The following is a 17,215-nucleotide window of genomic DNA, read 5'->3' as shown; positions in this document are numbered from 1 at the left end:
TACAGAGACTTGGCTGGCACCAGGGCAGGAATGGATTCTCAATATTCCTGGATCTCAGTGCTTTAAAAGGGATAGAGAGGGCAGAAAAAGGGGAGGAGGGGTGGCATTACTGGTCAGGGATACTATTACAGCTACAGAAAGGGTGGGTAATGTAGCAGGATCCTCTTTTGAGTCAGTATGGGTGGAAGTCAGGAACAGGAAGGGAGCAGTTACTCTATTGGGGGTATTCTATCGGCCCCCTGGTAGCAGTGGAGATACAGAGGAGCAGATTGGGAGGCAGATTTAGGAAAGGTGCAAAAATAATGGGATTGTTATCATGGGTGACTTTAACTTCCCTAATATTGATTGGCACCTGATTAGTTCCAAGGGTTTAGATGGGGCAGAGTTTGTTAAGTGTGTCCAGGACGGATTCCTGTCACAGTATGTGGACAGGCCGACTAGGGGGGATACCATATTAGATCTAGTACTAGGTGATAAACCGGGTCAGGTCACAGATCTCTCAGTGGGTGAGCATCTAGGGGACAGTGACTACCGCTCCCTGGCCTTTAGCATTATCATAGAATCAGAGAGGACAGGAATATTTTTAATTGGGGAAGGGTAAATTATGAGGCTATAAGGCTAGAACTTGCGGGTGTGAATTGGGATGATGTTTTTGCAGGGAAATGTACTATGGACATGTGGTCGATGTTTAGAGATCTCTTGCAGGATGTTAGGGATAAATTTGTCCCGGTGAGGAAGATAAAGAATGGTAGGGTGAAGGAACCATGGGTGACAAGTGAGGAGGAAAATCTAGTCAGGTGGAAGAAGGCAGCATACATGAGGTTTAGGAAGCAAGGATCAGATGGGTCTATTGAGGAATATAGGGAAGCAAGAAAGGAGCTTAAGAAAGGGTTGAGAAGAGCAAGAACGGGGCATGAGAAGGCCTTGGTGAGTAGGGTAAAGAAAAACCTCAAGGCATTCTTCAATTATGTGAAGAAAAAAAGGATGACAGGAGTGAAGGTAGGACCAATTAGGGATAAAGGTGGGAAGATGTGTTTGGAGGCTGTGGAAGTGAGCAAGGTCCTCAATGAATACTTCTCTTCGGTATTCACCAATGAGAGGGAACTTGATGGTGAGGACAATATGAGTGAGGTTGATGTTCTGGAGCATGTTGATATTAAGGGAGAGGAGGTGTTGGAGTTGTTAAAATACATTAGGACGGATAAGTCCCCAGGGCCTGACGGAATATTCCCCAGGCCGCTCCACGAGGCGAGGGAAGAGATTGCTGAGCCCCTGGCTAGGATCTTTACGTTCTCGTTGTCCACGGGAATGGTACCGGAGGATTGGAGGGAGGTGAATGTTGTCCCCTTGGTCAAAAAAGGTAGTAGGGATAGTCCGGGTAATTATAGACCAGTGAGCCTTACATCTGTGGTGGGAAAGCTGTTGGAAAAGATTCTTGGAGATAGGATCTCTGGGCATTTAGAGAATCATGGTCTGATCAGGGACTGTCAGCTTGGCTTTGTGAAGGGCAGATCATGTCTAACAAGCCTGATAGAGCTCTTTGAGGAGGTGACCAGGCATATAGATGAGGGTAGTGCAGTGGATGTGATCTACATGGATTTTAGTAAGGCACTTGACAAGGTTCCACACGGTAGGCTTATTCAGAAAGTCAGAAGGCATGGGATCCAGGGAAGTTTGGCCAGGTGGATTCAGAATTGGCTTGCCTGCAGAAGGCAAAGGGTTGTGGTGGAGGGAGTACATTCAGATTGGAGGATTGTGACTAGTGGTGTCCCACAAGGATCTGATCTGGGACCTCTACTTTTCATGATTTTTATTAATGACCTGGATGTAGGGGTAGAAGGGTGGGTTGGCAAGTTTGCAGACAACACAAAGGTTGGTGGTGTTGTAGATAGTGCAGAGGATTGTCGAAGATTGCAGAGAGACATTGATAGGATGCAGAAGTGGGCTGAGAAGTGGCAGATGGAGTTCAACCCGGAGAAGTGTGAGGTGGTACACTTCAGAAGGACAAACTCCAAGGCAGAGTACAAAGTAAATGGCAGGATACTTGGAAGTGTGGAGGAGCAGAGGGATCTGGGGGTACATGTCCACAGATCCCTGAAAGTTGCCTCACAGGTGGATAGGATAGTTAAAAAAGCTTATGGGGTGTTAGCTTTCATAAGTTGAGGGATAGAGTTTAAGAGTCGTGACGTAATGATGCAGCTCTATAAAACTCTGGTTAGGCCACACTTGGAGTACTGTGTCCAGTTCTGGTCGCCTCACTATGGGAAGGATGTGGAAGCATTGGAAAGGGTACAGAGGAGATTTACCAGTATGCTGCCTGGTTTAGAGAGTATGCATTATGATCAGAGATTAAGGGAGCTAGGGCTTTACTCTTTGGAGAGAAGGAGGATGAGAGGAGACATGATAGAGGTGTACAGGATAATAAGGGAAATAGAAAGCGTGGATAGCCAGCGCCTCTTCCCCAAGGCACCACTGCTCAATACAAGAGGAAGGGGTGGGAAGGGGTAAGGGGTGCCTTTGAGGTAAGGGGTGGGAAGTTCAAGGGGGATATTAGAGGAAGGTTTTTTACTCAGAGAGCGGTTGGTGCATGGAATGCACGGCTTGAGTCAGTGGTGGAGGCAGATACACTAGTGAAGTTTAAGAGACTACTAGACAGGTATATGGAGGAATTTAAGGTGGGGGCCTATATGGGAGGCAGGGTGTGAGGGTTGGCACAACATTGTGGGCTGAAGGGCCTGTACTGTGCTGTACTATTCTGTGTTCTGTGTTCTATACAACATCTCTCAGTCAACGTCAGCAAAACCAAAGAGCTGATTATCAACTACAGGAGGTAAAAGCCAGCCTCATCAGAGGATCAAAGATAGAGAGGGTTAGTAATTTTAAGTTTTTTGGTTTTAAAATACCAAAGGATTTGTCCTGGGTCCAGGACATAAGTGTTATCACAAAGAAGGCACAACAGCACCTCTACATTTTTAGAATTTATGTAGATTTGGCTTGTCTCCAAAACTTTGACAAACTTCTACAGATGCACAATGGAGAGTATCCTAACTGGTTGCATCATGGCCTGGTGTGGAAACACCAATGCCCAGGAATGGAAAAGCCTATGGAAAGTGGTAGATGCAGCCCAGTCTATTACAGGCAAAGTCCTCCCCACCATTGAGTACATTTTGAAGGAGCACTGCCACAAAAAAAAAGCATTCACCTTCAAAGACACCCACCATCCAGGCTATGCTGTCTTCTCGCTACTACCATCAGGTAGGATATAGAAGCCTTAAATCCCAAACAACCAGGTTCAGGAACAGTTATTACCTTACAAACATCAGGCTCTACCAGTGTTGATAACTTCAATCATCATAACTCTGATCCAATTCTATGATTTACAGACTTGCTGTCAAGGACTTGTGTAGTCCTTGCAGTCTTAATGAAGGGTCTCAGCCTAAAACATTGATTATTTATTTCTGTCCTCAGATGCTTCCTGACCTGCTGACTTCCACTAGCATTTTGTGCATGTTACTCTGGATTTCCAACTTCTTTTGTTTATTATTTCAACCATGCCATCTTCTTGGAGCTACCATCGGGCAGGAGATAGATTGACTACAGTGACCATTTTATTTGTGTTCAATTTTGTATAACTTGGGTATAATTTATTACTTACCTACACCCATCACTCCTATTGGGCATAGGCTGCTGACAGCAGCTCACCTGAGACCTCTGTCCTGAGCCAGTCTTTCACATTGTCTCAGGTGTAGCTCATCATATGTTTTCGAGGTAAAGATCCTTCCTCTCTCAGGGATGAGGTCTTTGGAGCTTCTGTTGGTGTTTCCATAGCGCTGGGTTTTTATGGGATGGTGCTGTTAGCCCCATGCCGATTCCTCTTGCCCTCACACCCAGGCTTTGGACCATCCATGGTGGAGTTACATTTAATTTAAATGCCTTTTTTTATCTGTTCTAATTGTGTTCAATCTAGTATAATTTAGGTTTAATTTATACTTTTTTTTAAATGTTGTTTCTAATGTTGTGTGCATTAGAGATTCCTAAGGTTGTTATTGCCAGGGGTAGTAATAGGAAAAAGCTTCCACTACCTATTAAATGCTCCTAATGGCATGTGTCATAAATAGCCTCTGATAACCAAGTCCAGCTCCTGGACTTCACATGTGGCTGAGCTACTAAGCCCAGAAGAATTGTTTCTTCTGACTGGTGAAGGGACAAAGACTGATTACTGGCGCCTTAAACCCAGACACTTCAGGCAGATAGGGCTCATCATCCATGGTTGGCACCTCATCTAGAAGAAGGAAAACTCTATTCTCAAACCTCCACTGCCTTGTCACTATACCCACTCAAGGGGGAGGCTTTGGGAGTAAACCCAGAGTAAAAGTTCAGTGCTGGAGTCCCTAAGGCAGTCCTACGTTGAGTTCAACGCTGACTGGCAAGTCCTGCGGTGCCGCTGGTGTCAAACTGTATTGGTTTCTATCACCCCTTGGGATTCATGCATGGAGAGGGGGAGCCTGCTACATGGGCAACAGCTTGCTCTCAGCTGCCTTGGCTTGTGTATTGACTTTGACACAAACAGCTAGGATGCAGCACCCATGGTTGACCCTGATCTTAAATTGTGATGCGGCTGTGATGCTGCCTCAGCACCTCTGCAGTCACATAGTTCTGCATATGGCAATAAACTCCACTTGAAGGACAAACCACTCTCAATAGCAAACACCAACAACCCCAAGAAGAATCAGTTTAAGGATAATCTCTCCTTGATCCATAGAACACTCAAAGCTACTACACAGGTTGACTCTGTGGTTAAGAAGTCATACTGTGCATTGGCCTCCATCAACCGTGGGATTGACTTTAGGAGCCAACAGGTAATGTTATAGCTATGTAGGACCCTGGTCAGACCCCACTTGGATTATTGTGCTCAGTTCTGGTTGCCTCCCTACAGGAAGGATGTGGAAACTATAGAAAGGGTGCAGAGGAGATTTACAAGGATGTTGCCAGGATTGGGGAGCATGCTTTATGACGATAGATTCGGCCTTTTCTCCTTGGAACGGTGGAGGATGAGAGGTGACCTGATTGAGATGTATAAGATAATGAGAGGCATTGACTGTGTGGATATTCAGAGGCTTTTTCCCAGGGCTGAAATGGCTAACATGAGAATGCACAGTTTTAAGGCGCTAGGAAGTAGGTACAGAGGAGATGTTAGAGGTAAGTTTTTTACGCAGAGTGGTGAGTGTGTGAAATAGGCTGCTGGCAACGGTGGTGAAGCAGATACAATAATCTTTTAAGAGACTCCTGGATAGGTACATGGAGTTTAGAAAACTAGAGGGCTATGGGTAACCGTAGGTAATTTCTAAAGTACATTTTTGGCATAGCATTGTGGGCCGAAGGGCCTGTATTGTGGTGTAGATTTTCTATGTTTCTATCTTCTCTGAAAGTAAAGAAGAATCTCGGCAAGAAGTAAAGATAGTGATTTCCTCAAGAAGTAAAGAATCAGTTTAGGATCATCTTTCCTTGATCTGCTGTCGTCGACCCTGGTTACTGATTTTCACTAGGGGGCGTAAACGGGTAAACCGGCAGTTAATAAACGCCATCCGGCCGCAGGGTGCCGCAGTGTCTGGTAGGGTTAGTCACGGCTCACGATCTGCACCTGCGCGGCTCCGCCCCTCGTGGCTGGATGTGGGCGTCGCCATTTCTGTTGGCGTCTCGCTGTGCAGGCAACGTCTAAAGCAGCGCCTCCACCATGTCACACCAGACAGGAATACCAGGTAAGATCCACGGATGGTATCGGCGCTTGAATATTATCATCAAATTTGTCGGGGTTAATTACGATCGTGAGCTGTTCTCTGGCACCTTATTCTCCAGTTCGGTTGCTGGGGAAACCCGGCGTCTAACTCGGGGCAGTAGCAGCCGGATATCCCACCTCTGGGCTGCACTGATAGGTAGATAGGGTTTTTCGCTTCGCGGAGCGCTTGTTTGATTGGGCAATTATGGTGTCCATCGCACTCTGAGCCGGTTAACTGGCAGGTTAAATAATACTGGGGTTGAAGACAAAACCTGGGTGTTAAAACTTGCAGGTGTGGTTAAACCTTCTGACCCAGGTAATGTGCTTTATGTCAAAAGAACCTTTTATCATCTTTCCGCTGGGCATGTTAATCTTTTATGTGTATATACATTAATGCTCTGTCTCCATTTTGATGGAAGCAATCTCAATCGTTCTTTAGAAAACGAACTTAAACATAAAACCAAATGCTTTTCTGTGACTAGGAGCTAACATCAGTTAAGAATATCAAGAAAGACTGCAAGAATTGTATGCTCTTTTCGTCCCAAAATGTATTTATTTGAAATGTAGTTACTGTTAACATGGCGTTTCATTTAGGCATAGATGGCTCCCACAATTAGCAATGTACCAATAATGGTCAAATAACCTGCTTTTGAGCGATGTTAGTGGCGTTAATATTGGGTAAGACTTTCCTATAACAAAAACAGAAAATGCTGGAAATATCAAATAAGCTAGGCAGCATCTGTGCAAAGTGAAAGAGTTAACTTGTAGGATAAAATCAGAAACAAGGGAAGGTCTGCAGATGCTGGAAATCCGAGCACCACACACAAAATGCTGAGGAACTCAGCAGGCCAGGCAACATCAATTGGGGGGGGGGGGGGAGTGCAGCCAGTGTGTAAATTTTCTTCATTTTATGATCACTTGTGACTAAACAGAAATGGATACCAGAGCAATAGACTTCAGTAAAGCAGAAAGAGATGGTTTTCTCCCTTTTCCAGTTTGAGCTTCATTGGAATATTAGAATGGCTGCTGAGCCTATAATAGGGTTTTCAAAGAATACAGAGCTTCAGTCTGTGCATGTTTCATATGTTCTCATCTTGCTACACCCAAAGCTGCTTTACAAGCAGTGAAGTATGTAGAATCAGAATTGGGTTTAACATCACTGACACTTGTCATGAAACTATTGCTGCAGCAGGAGCACTGCAATTTATAATAATAATTTTTTTTTCCAAATTTTGCAGTGGCCCCTGTATACCAGATGGTGATGCCAGAATGCCCTCCACAGTACATCTGTAGAAATTTGCAAGAATGCAAATTTTATGCCATACCAATTCTCTTCAAACTCCTGATGAAATATAGCCATTATATTTATGAGCATACTTATATATTTCTAGTTATGAACTGTAGTCACAGTTGTAAAGTGACACACGGGAATTTAGTGTACAGCAGCCTGGCACATTGCAGGCAAAGTACTTGCTGGCTATTGCTAATGCCTTTCTGACCAAATGGGGCATATATGACAATGCAATAACAACTCTATTCCCTTCCCTCTCTAAAATTGTGTTATCTGATGACTGCATTTAGTAAAGTTAGTAAAACTAGACTCTTTTTAGATTTTTATGTATTTTTATGTGAATATACATTTCTGTGTAATTGATTTAACAGACATCACTGGCAATAGCTGTATGTGGTCTGATGATGAAAGCTGTTGGTTAGAGTTTGCATTTAGCATGTTAATTTAATTATTTAGCTGATCCCGAAGCCTCTCATGACACATTCATTAGAGATAGTTAAGATAAATACTGTAGCTAACTATAAAGAAGCCTATGATGGAGACAGAAATAGAAGGAAATGCTGATGGGATTACTAAAATGCTGGGAAGTGACATAAACCCCAACATGAACTTCCTGATCTGAATGTCTGATGTTGATGCTGTGTTTTTTGAAGTTATGACAGTAACGCTTGATCTTGAAGGCCTTCTCCAATTTCACCACATTATTAGATAGGTTAGTTCATTTTGTAAAGTTGTAAACAATTTCTTCAAATCAGAGGTTGCTGCTGTGATTTGCACTGTTTAATATAAACACATTGTTGTTTATAACCTGACTTTATGTCCTTTGGAAGCCAGGGATTTCTTCTGTTTACTCTGCTGCAGGTCTACACCTGAGTACCTTGCTTCTTCTCCGAATAGCATAGTGTTGATTAAGATAAGATCTCTAAGTTAATTAACTTAGAGTCATAGAACACTACAGCACAGAAGCAAGCCCTTTTGGCCCATCTAGTCCATGACGAACAATTAATCTGCCTAGTCCCATCAACTGGCACCTGGACCATAGCCCTCCCATCCAAGTTTCTCTTGAATGTTGAAATCAAGTCCGCAACCACCACGTGCTGGCAGCTCATTCCACACTCTCATAACCCTCTGAGTGAAGAAGTTTTCCCTCATGTTCCCCTTAAACTTTTCACCTTTCACCTTTAATCCATGATCTCCCGTGGTAGTCTCACCCAACCTCTGTGGAAAGAGCCTGCTTGCATTTACCCTATCTATACCCCTCATAATTTTGTATACCTCTATCAAATCTCTTCTCACTCTTACATTCCAGGGAAGAAAGTCCGAACCTATTCAGCCTTTCCCTGTAACTCAGGTCCTTAAGTCCCGGCAACATCCTTATAATTTTTTTCTGCACTCTTTCAGTCATACTTACATCTTTCATGTAGGTAAGTGACCAAAACTAGATACAATACTCCAAATTAGGCCTCACCAAGCCTTGCATTACTTCAACATAACATCCCAACTCCTGTACTTGTACTTTGATTTATAAAGGGCAGTGTGCCAAAGATCCAATCTACCTGTGATGTCACTTTCAAGGAATTGTGGATCTGCATTTCCAGATCCCTCTGTTCTACTTGGCGTCCTGCCACCCACCATGTAAGTTCCACCCTGGTTGGTCCTCCCAAAATGCAACACCTCACACTTGTCTGCATTAAATTCTACCTGCCATTTTCACCAGCTGGTCACAATCCTGCTGCAAGCTTTGATAGTCTTCCATGCTGTCCAGTACACCCCCAATCTTGGTGTCATCTGCAGTTTGCTGATCCAGTTTTCCACATAAAGATGACAAACACCACTGAACCCAGCACTGATCCCTGGGGCACACCACTAATCACAGGCCACCAGTCAGAGAGGCAACCACCTACAGCCATTCTCTGGCTTCTCCCACAAAGCCAATGTCTAAACTGAATCTTCTTGACCAACCTCCCATGAGGGACCTTGCCAGAGGCCTTTCTAAAGTCATGTAGACAACATCCACTACCTTGCCTTCATCTTTCCTGGTAACTTCCTTGAAAAATTCTTAATGGGTAGATATGACTTACCAAGCACAAAGTCATATTAACTATCCCTAATCAGTCCTAGTCTATCCAAATTCTTGTATATCCAGTCCCTTAGAACAGGGGTCCCCAACCTTTTTTGTGCTGTGGACCGGTTTAATATTGACAATATTCTTGTGGACCAGCTGACCAGGGGGAGGGCAGGGAGTGGGAGGGGTAGGGTTGCCAATGGACAAGAGTAGCAGTCAAATACGTTGTGTTTACCCAGATAAAGACTACAATGACCGTGAAGCCTTGCACAGGCACCTGTTGTGCGCATGCATGTACGTGCCAATTTTTTTTTCTTCTACAAATCGTTTTTCGCGATTCTGTTTGGGGGGGATGTTAATCACGACTGGAATATAGGTGATAAGTGGCTAATACACTCAATTTCGTTTCTAAAAGGGTTTATCTAACAAATTTAATATTAAACACACAGCGCATATTTTCCTCGCATGAATATAGTGAGAAGTCAATTATCAGGGGAGCTTGAAGTAAGTGTTGAATGAACTTCCAGTAGAAGTGGTAGAGACAGGTTCGATATTATCACTTAAAGAAAAATTGGATAGGTATATAGACAGGAAAGGAATGGAGGGTTATGGGCTGAGTGCAGGTCGATGGGACTAGGTGAGAGTAGTGTTCGGCACGGACTAGCAGGGCAGAGATGGTCTGTTTCCATGCTGTAATTGTTATATGGTTATATGTCACTTGTAAGTCAACAGCATCATAACATTTTAAGTAAAGTTTGGATATTAAACACACAGCACATATTTTCCCCGTATGAATATATAATATCATTGCAACACACCAATATCGCTGAATCAGTGGGAGCCCTAGGCTGAATACTTGTTCCCTGCAACAACATGGTCCTATCGAGGGGTGATGGGAAACAGCGATACTCGATGGGGGTTCCTTATGACCAGTCTATTCTGCAATTTAGTTTTCGTTGCATTCACCGCAGAGATATATTGGAAATGGAAGCAACGTTTTCAGTGCTTTCGTGGTTATCTCAGGATATTTAGCCTTGACTTTGATCCGGAATGCCGGCAGAGATGTTATGTCAAACATACTTTTCAGCCCGTCATCATTTGCAAGCTCGAGGAGTTGATCTCCTTACCGCGCTGACATGGATGACGCATGGGTAATGGACCTCACATGCGTAATAGCTCAACAGTGGGCGTGACAGGGAATGAGGAAAGGTTTCCTCGCGGCCCAGTGGTTGGGGACCGCTGTCTTAGAATACCTTACAATAAATTTTCAACTACTGATGTCAGGCTCACCAGCCAATAAATTCCTGGTATTCTTAGACCCTTTCTTAAACAATGGAACAAGATTAGCTTTTCTGGTTGTCCAGCACCTCACCTGTGACTAAGGTTGTTTTAAATGTTCCTATTGGGGCCCCTGCAATTTCTGCATTAGCCTCACACAGGGTCTGAGGGAACACATTGTCAGCTATCCTTTTGCTGTTAATGCAACTGTAGAAGCCCTTAGGATTGCCCCCCTTCCCCCCACCCAAAATTCAGAGGTTATTCTGAAGAATCGCTGCACTCCCAAAACATTGTTAGGCACCATCAACATAATGATGGGGACTATTCACTATTGATTATGTGTTTGCAGTTGAGAGCAACTTTCAGTAGAAGATTGAGTCACCTGTTGTACTTAATAATGAATACTGTGTGCTCTGTACTTGAATAATGTATTGGTGTTGCATTTTGCAGGGCTGTCACTTTGCTCTCGTTCTGTTATTATTAGATTGTACATCTTTATCATGTGTTGTTGGAAGGAATATTTCAATTTTGAGTTAAATGTGGGAAAGTACAATTTTCTGAACTTGTAAGGGATGTATACAGGTTTAATATGTAGTAATATGTTTATACTAACGTGGTAAATTACTTTGAAGATCTAAAATTGGTTTAATGTAGTAAAATTGGTTGTGCTATTGTGTCTCCATCAAAAGAAATGACTACCTGATTTTGTGTCACGTGGAGGACAATGTTTGATGTAATCAACAGGTAGGCAGTACCTCTCGGAAGGGAAACATATATAATATTTCAGACTCCTTGAAAGATCATGGTCCTGAAATGTTGACTGTTTTCTCTCTGCAGATGTTGCTAGACTTTGAACTTTCAACATTCTGTCTATATTTTGACATCCAGCGTTTAGTGTTTGCTATGTAATATTATATGAGCTAATTTTGTAGAGTTTGCACTCAGTTGTGAGTGCTGCCTTTAACAATGAATGAGGGAAGATTAAAATAGAAAATAAAAGCAGAAAATACTCAGTAGTTCAAGCAACATCTAGGGAAAGAGAACTAGCTTTATGTCAAAGAGCTTAATCAGAACAATGAGAATTTATGCTTTAAAGTTAGAGGCTTTTTTCATTTTAGTTGTAGTAAAACAATTGTTATTCTCAGTTAACCCGGAGTTTGAGATCCAGACCATTTATACTTGTGCACATATGGTGCTGTATCATATTGTAATTCTCTGAAAACTTTTTTCTTCCAATTGTTTGAATATTAAATATGTCTTCAAGATGTATGGGAGAGCAAAGAGGAGGTTTTGCTGATTGGTTGCATGTCAGGGTTTAATTGTACAGATAAAATATATAAAGGAATATTAGGTTCAATTCAAGATGTGCTTGCATTCAGACACTTAATATAGCATCACACTTCACCAAAGCTATTCATCACCAAAACAATTAATATGTCAACTAATATGTTTATAACAGGGTTCAATAATCTCTGAACTCTAATCTTTGAAATGAATAACTGTTGGTCCATTCATTAACAGATTAAAGGGAAGTTTTTAATGGTGTAGAATTAGTTTTGCAAAGTAGTGTACCATTGCAAGAAGGATTGTATCTGATTCTAGAATTAAAACCAGCCTATTTTGATGCTTGTTATCGTAAGGTATGATTTTTATGCCCAGGACATGTTAAAGGAAGTAGAACAAGCAGCTGTGCATTAATTCCTGTTTGCTTAATAGTTAACTCACTTAAGCAACACTTTCATGTTTGCTGTACATTCAAAAGTAATCAATGGTGCCTCACTGAGATGTCCATGCCAAGTCATTTTTATTGTATTTCCTGAAATTTGTTTTTCTATTTAATTTTTACTAGCTTGGTGAAACATGGCAATATTACCTTTATTATAACATTCTCATTGTAGATTTTTGATTAAGTATTAGGATTTCTCAAAGGATCTTGAAGTAAAATTTACTTGGGATCAGCTAATCACATGAGCGATGCAGTCAATTTTTTTTTACTCCTGAGAGCATACTTTGAATAGCAGAAATTTAAGAATTGAAATAGTAAGCATTAATACACTAAAGCACATTAGTAAGACCATGAGACTTAGGAGCAGAATTAGGCCATTCAACCCAGCGAGTCTGCTCCGCCATTCCATCATGTCTGATCCCAGGTCCCACTCAATCCCATATATAGAAAGCCTACAACACAATACAGGCCCTTCAGCCCACAAAGCTGTGCTAAATATGTACTTGCTTTAGAAATTACCTAAGGTTACCCATAGCCCTCTATTTTTCCCCAAGACTCCAGGAGTCTCTTAAAAGACCCTATCGTATTTGCCTCCACCACCGTTGCTGGCAGCCCCTTCCACGCACTCACCACCCTCTGCATTTTTTTAAAAAATTCAACTTGCCCCTGACATTTCTGTACCTACTTCTAAGCACCTTAAAACTGTGCCCTGTCATGTTAGCCATTTCAGCCCTGGGGAAAAACCCTCAAGACTATCCACATGATCAATGCCTCTCATCATCTTATACACCTCTATCAGGTCATCTCTCATCCTCTGTCGCTCCAAGGAAAAAAGGCCGAGTTCACTCAGCCTATTCTCATAAGGCATGCTCCCCAATTCAGGCAACATCCTTGTAAATCTCCCCTGCACCCTTTCTATGGTTTCCACATCCTTCCTGTAGTGAGGCGACCAGAACTGAACACAGTACTCCAAGCGGGTTCTGATCAGGGTCCTATATAGCTGTAACATTACCTCTCGGCTCATAAGTTCAATCCCACGGTTGACGAAGGCCAATGCACAGTATGCCGCCTTAACCACAGAGTTAACCAGTGTAGTAGCTTTGAGTGTCTTCTTGCCATGTCCTCTGATGCCCTGGCCGATCAGGAAACAGTCAGCTTCCGCCTTAAATATACCTACCGACCTGGCCTCCACTGCAGTCTGTGGCAAAGTGTTCCACAGATTTACAACACTGGCTAAAAAAAAATCATCCCTAACTCTGTTCTAAATGGTCACCCCTCAACTTTGCGGCTGTGCGCTCTAGTTCTGGATACCCCCACCATAGGAAACAGCCTCTCCGCATCCACCTTATCTAGTCCTTTCAACATTCGGTAGGTTTCAATGAGATCACACACACACACACACACACACACACACACACACACACACACACACACACACACACACACATTCTTCTAAATTCCAGTGAGTTTGGCTGCCCAAAGCAGCCAAATGCTCATATATTAACCCTTTATTCCCAGATTCATCCTCATCCTCATGAGCCTCCCCTCCGGACTCTCTCCAATGACAACACATCCTTTTTGAGATACAGGGCCTAAAACTGTTGACAGTACTCGTCAGTATACTGACTAGTGTCTTATAAAGGCTCAGCATTATCTCCTTGCTTTTATATTCTACTCCCTTTGAAATAAATACCAATGTTGTATTTACTTTCTTTACCACAGACTCAACCTGTAAATTAACCTTCCGGTAGTGTTGCACAAGGACTCATAGGTCCCACTGAACCTCTGTTTGAACTATTTAGATGATAGTCTCCACTATTGCTCCTTTTACCAAAGTGCATTATCGTACATTTTCCAGCACTGTGTATAACATCTGCCACCTTTTCGTTCATTCTTCCAATTTGTCCAAGTCCCGCTGCAATCTCATTGCTTCCTCAGCACTACTTACCCATCCATCTATCGTATCATCTGCATACTTGGCTATAAAGCCATCAATTCCTTTATCTAAATCACTAACAAACAATGTAAAAAGTTACATCCCAATATTGACCTCTGAGTAGCACCACTAGTCACCGGGAGCCAACCAGAAAAGAACCCTTTTATTCCCACTCGTTGTCTCCTGCCTGTCAGCCATCACTATCCGTGCCAGTATCTTTCCATTGGATTTTATCTTGTAAAGCAGCCTTATCAAACACCTTCCAAGTAAATGCCATCCACTGCCTCTCCTTTGTCCACTCTGCTTGTTACTTACTCTAAGAACTCTACCAGATTTGCCAGGTAAGATTTCCCTTTACAGAAACCATGCTGACTTTAACAGATTTTATCATTAGTCTCCAAGTACCTCAGCCTCATCCTTAATAATAGACTCCGACACTTTCTCAACCACTGAAGTTAGGCTAACTGGCCTACAATTTCCTTAAAGAGTGGAGTGACATTTGCAATCCCTGGGAACATAACTGAATCAAGTGATTCGTGAAAGATCATGACCAATGCATCTGTTATCTCTTCAGCAACTCTTTCAGGACTCTGGAATGTAGTCCATCTGGCCCAGGTGACTTATCCACCTTAAGACTTTTGCCTGGCACTTTTTCCTTTGAAATAGTAATGGCACTCACTTCTGCTCCCTGACACTCATGGCCCTCTGGCACACTGTTAGTATCTTCAACAGTGAAAACAGATTAGATTAGATTCAACTTTATTGTCGGTGTGCCGAGTACAGATACAAAGCCAATGAAATGCAGTTAGCATCTGACCAGAAATGCAAATTCTGACGAAGGGTCTCGGCCTGAAACGTCGACTGCACCTCTTCCTACAGGGTCCTGACGAAGGGTCTCGGCCTGAAACGTCGACTGCACCTCTTCCTACAGATGCTGCCTGGCCTGCTGCGTTCACCAGCAACTTTGATGTGTGATGCAAATAATAGTATTATTTACAAAATAACTTCAAATAAAGTAAGTGCTACAGCACACAAATATATATATATATATATAAGTACTGAGACAGTACAATATGGGTGGAATACTGCTTTGCGCTGTGATGTGAGGTTCAGCAGGGTCACAGCCTCCGGGAAGAAGCTCTTCCTGTGCTTGCTGGTGTGGGAGCAGAGGCTCCTGTAGCGCCTAACGGATGGGAAGAGTAAAAAGTCCGTGGTTAGGGTGAGATGCATCCTTGATAATGCTTTTCGCCCTGCCCAGGCAGCCTTTATTTTAGATGTTTTCATTGGTGGGCAATTGGGTGCCGATAATCTGCTGGGCAGTTTTCACCACACACTGGAGTGCTTTGCGGTCCGATATGGGACAATTGCCATACCACACTGAGATGCAGTTGGTGAGTATGCTCTCAATGGTACAGCAGTAAAAATCCGTCAGTATCCTGGGACAGAGGTGAGCTCTCTTGATGCTCCGCAGGAAATAAAGATGCTGTTGCACCTTTTCGATCAGGATGGAGGAGTTCAGGGACCAGGTGAGATCCTTGGAAATGTGGACACCAAAGAACTTAGAGCTTGATACATGCTCCACTACAGCTCCATTGATGTAGATGGGGATGTGAGTGTGGCTCCTAGCATGCCTGAAGTCCACAATGATCTCCTTGGTCTTCTGAGTATTAAGGGCCAGGTTGTTGGCACACCACACGACCAAATGCTGGACCTTGTCCCTGTAAGCTGTCTCGTCGTCCCCTCTGATCAGGCCAACCACTGTGGTGTCGTCTGCAACTTAATTATGGAGTTAGAACCATGTACAGGAACGCAGTCATAGGTGAAAAGGGAGCACAGAAGAGGGCTCAGCACACAGCCTTGAGGCACGCCGGTGTTCAGGGTGAGAGTGGAGGAGGAGAGGTTGTCTAACTTAACTGATTGGGGTCTGTTAGTCAAAGTCCAAAGTCCAATTGCAGGGGGATGAGCTGATACCAAGCTGGCGAAGATTGGCGATCAGCTTGGAGGGGATCACAGTATTGAATGCTGATCTAAAGTCAATGAACAGCATTCTGACGTAAGAGTTGGGGCTGTCCTGGTGGGTCAGGGCAGAGTGAAGTGCCATGGAGAAGGCGTCCTCTATTGATCTGTTGGTGTAATAGGCAAATTGATGGGAGTCCAGGGTAGTGGGCAGACAGGATTTCAGGTGTGATAGAACCAGTCTCTCAAAGCACTTTGCAATGATGGGGGTGAGTGCAATTGAACGGAAGTCATTCAGACCCGTGGCAGTGGAATGCTTCGGCACTGGCACGATGGTGGCGATCTTGAAGCTTGTGGGGACAACTGCCTGGGCCAAGGACAGATTTAAAAATGTATTTGAAGACCCCGGCCAACTGCCCTGCATAGACTCTGAGCACATGGCCAGGCATTCCATCTGCCTTCCATACATTCCAGCTGCCTTCCATACATTCACCCTGCTCAGGGTGGCACAAACATCGGAGGTGGAAAGCGAGGGAGGCAGTTCACTAGGTGGGAGATCCGCTTTGATGGTGACCTCCTTGTTCTCTTGGTCAAAGCGAGCGTAGAAGTAATTGAGCTCATCAGGGAGGGAAGCAGAGCTGGAAGGGGGCACAGTACTAGGTCGTTTGAAGCAACACACATCAAAGTTGCTGGTGAACGCAGCAGGCCAGGCAGCATCTCTAGGAAGAGGTACAGTCGACGTTTCAGGCCGAGACCCTTCGTCAGGACTAACTTCTGCTGCGTTCACCAGCAACTTTGATGTGTGTTGCTTGAATTTCCAGCATGTGCAGAATTCCTGTTGTTTAGGTCGTTTGAAGTCTGTAATGACCTGTATGCCATGCCACATGCGCAGGGGGTCCGAGGAGTTGAAATGCTCCTCGATTCTCTGTTTGTATATGTGTTTAGCCTGAGAGATTCCCCTCCTCAGGTTGGCCCTGGCTGAGCTGTAAGCCTCCCAGTCTCCAGACCTGAAGGCTGAATCTCTGGCGGCTTTGAGCAGGAGGTGAACTTCTCTGTTCATCCATGGTTTCTGATTGGGGAAAACTTTTATTTGTTTTTGTGATGTCATCTACACATTTGTTGATGTGCTTAAGGACAGAGTTGGTATATAAATCAATGTTAATCTGAGAGTCTGTGGTGGCATGGGC

The 17,215-nt window shown here is 43.6% G+C and overlaps 1 protein-coding gene across 3 annotated transcripts in view; it reads left to right on the top strand.

The window, feature by feature from the left end:
* Positions 1 to 5,659: 5,659 nt before the first annotated feature.
* Positions 5,660 to 17,215, top strand: part of twf2 (twinfilin-2) — a 174,112-nt gene continuing 162,556 nt past the window's right edge. For 2 of the 3 annotated variants that reach the window (XM_072280796.1, XM_072280795.1), the window contains exon 1: positions 5,660 to 5,759. In XM_072280796.1, the coding sequence (XP_072136897.1) occupies positions 5,735 to 5,759 (25 nt within the window). In that variant the 5' untranslated portion in view covers positions 5,660 to 5,734. The remainder of the gene's footprint in view (positions 5,760 to 17,215) is intronic. The other variant, XM_072280797.1, reaches the window with a different exon arrangement.

Source organism: Mobula birostris, chromosome 16 (genome assembly GCF_030028105.1).
Source record: "Mobula birostris isolate sMobBir1 chromosome 16, sMobBir1.hap1, whole genome shotgun sequence".
NCBI classification, from domain to species: domain Eukaryota; kingdom Metazoa; phylum Chordata; class Chondrichthyes; order Myliobatiformes; family Myliobatidae; genus Mobula; species Mobula birostris.
The sequence above is the reverse complement of the archived record's forward strand: the minus strand, read 5'-3'. Positions and strand labels throughout refer to the sequence as shown.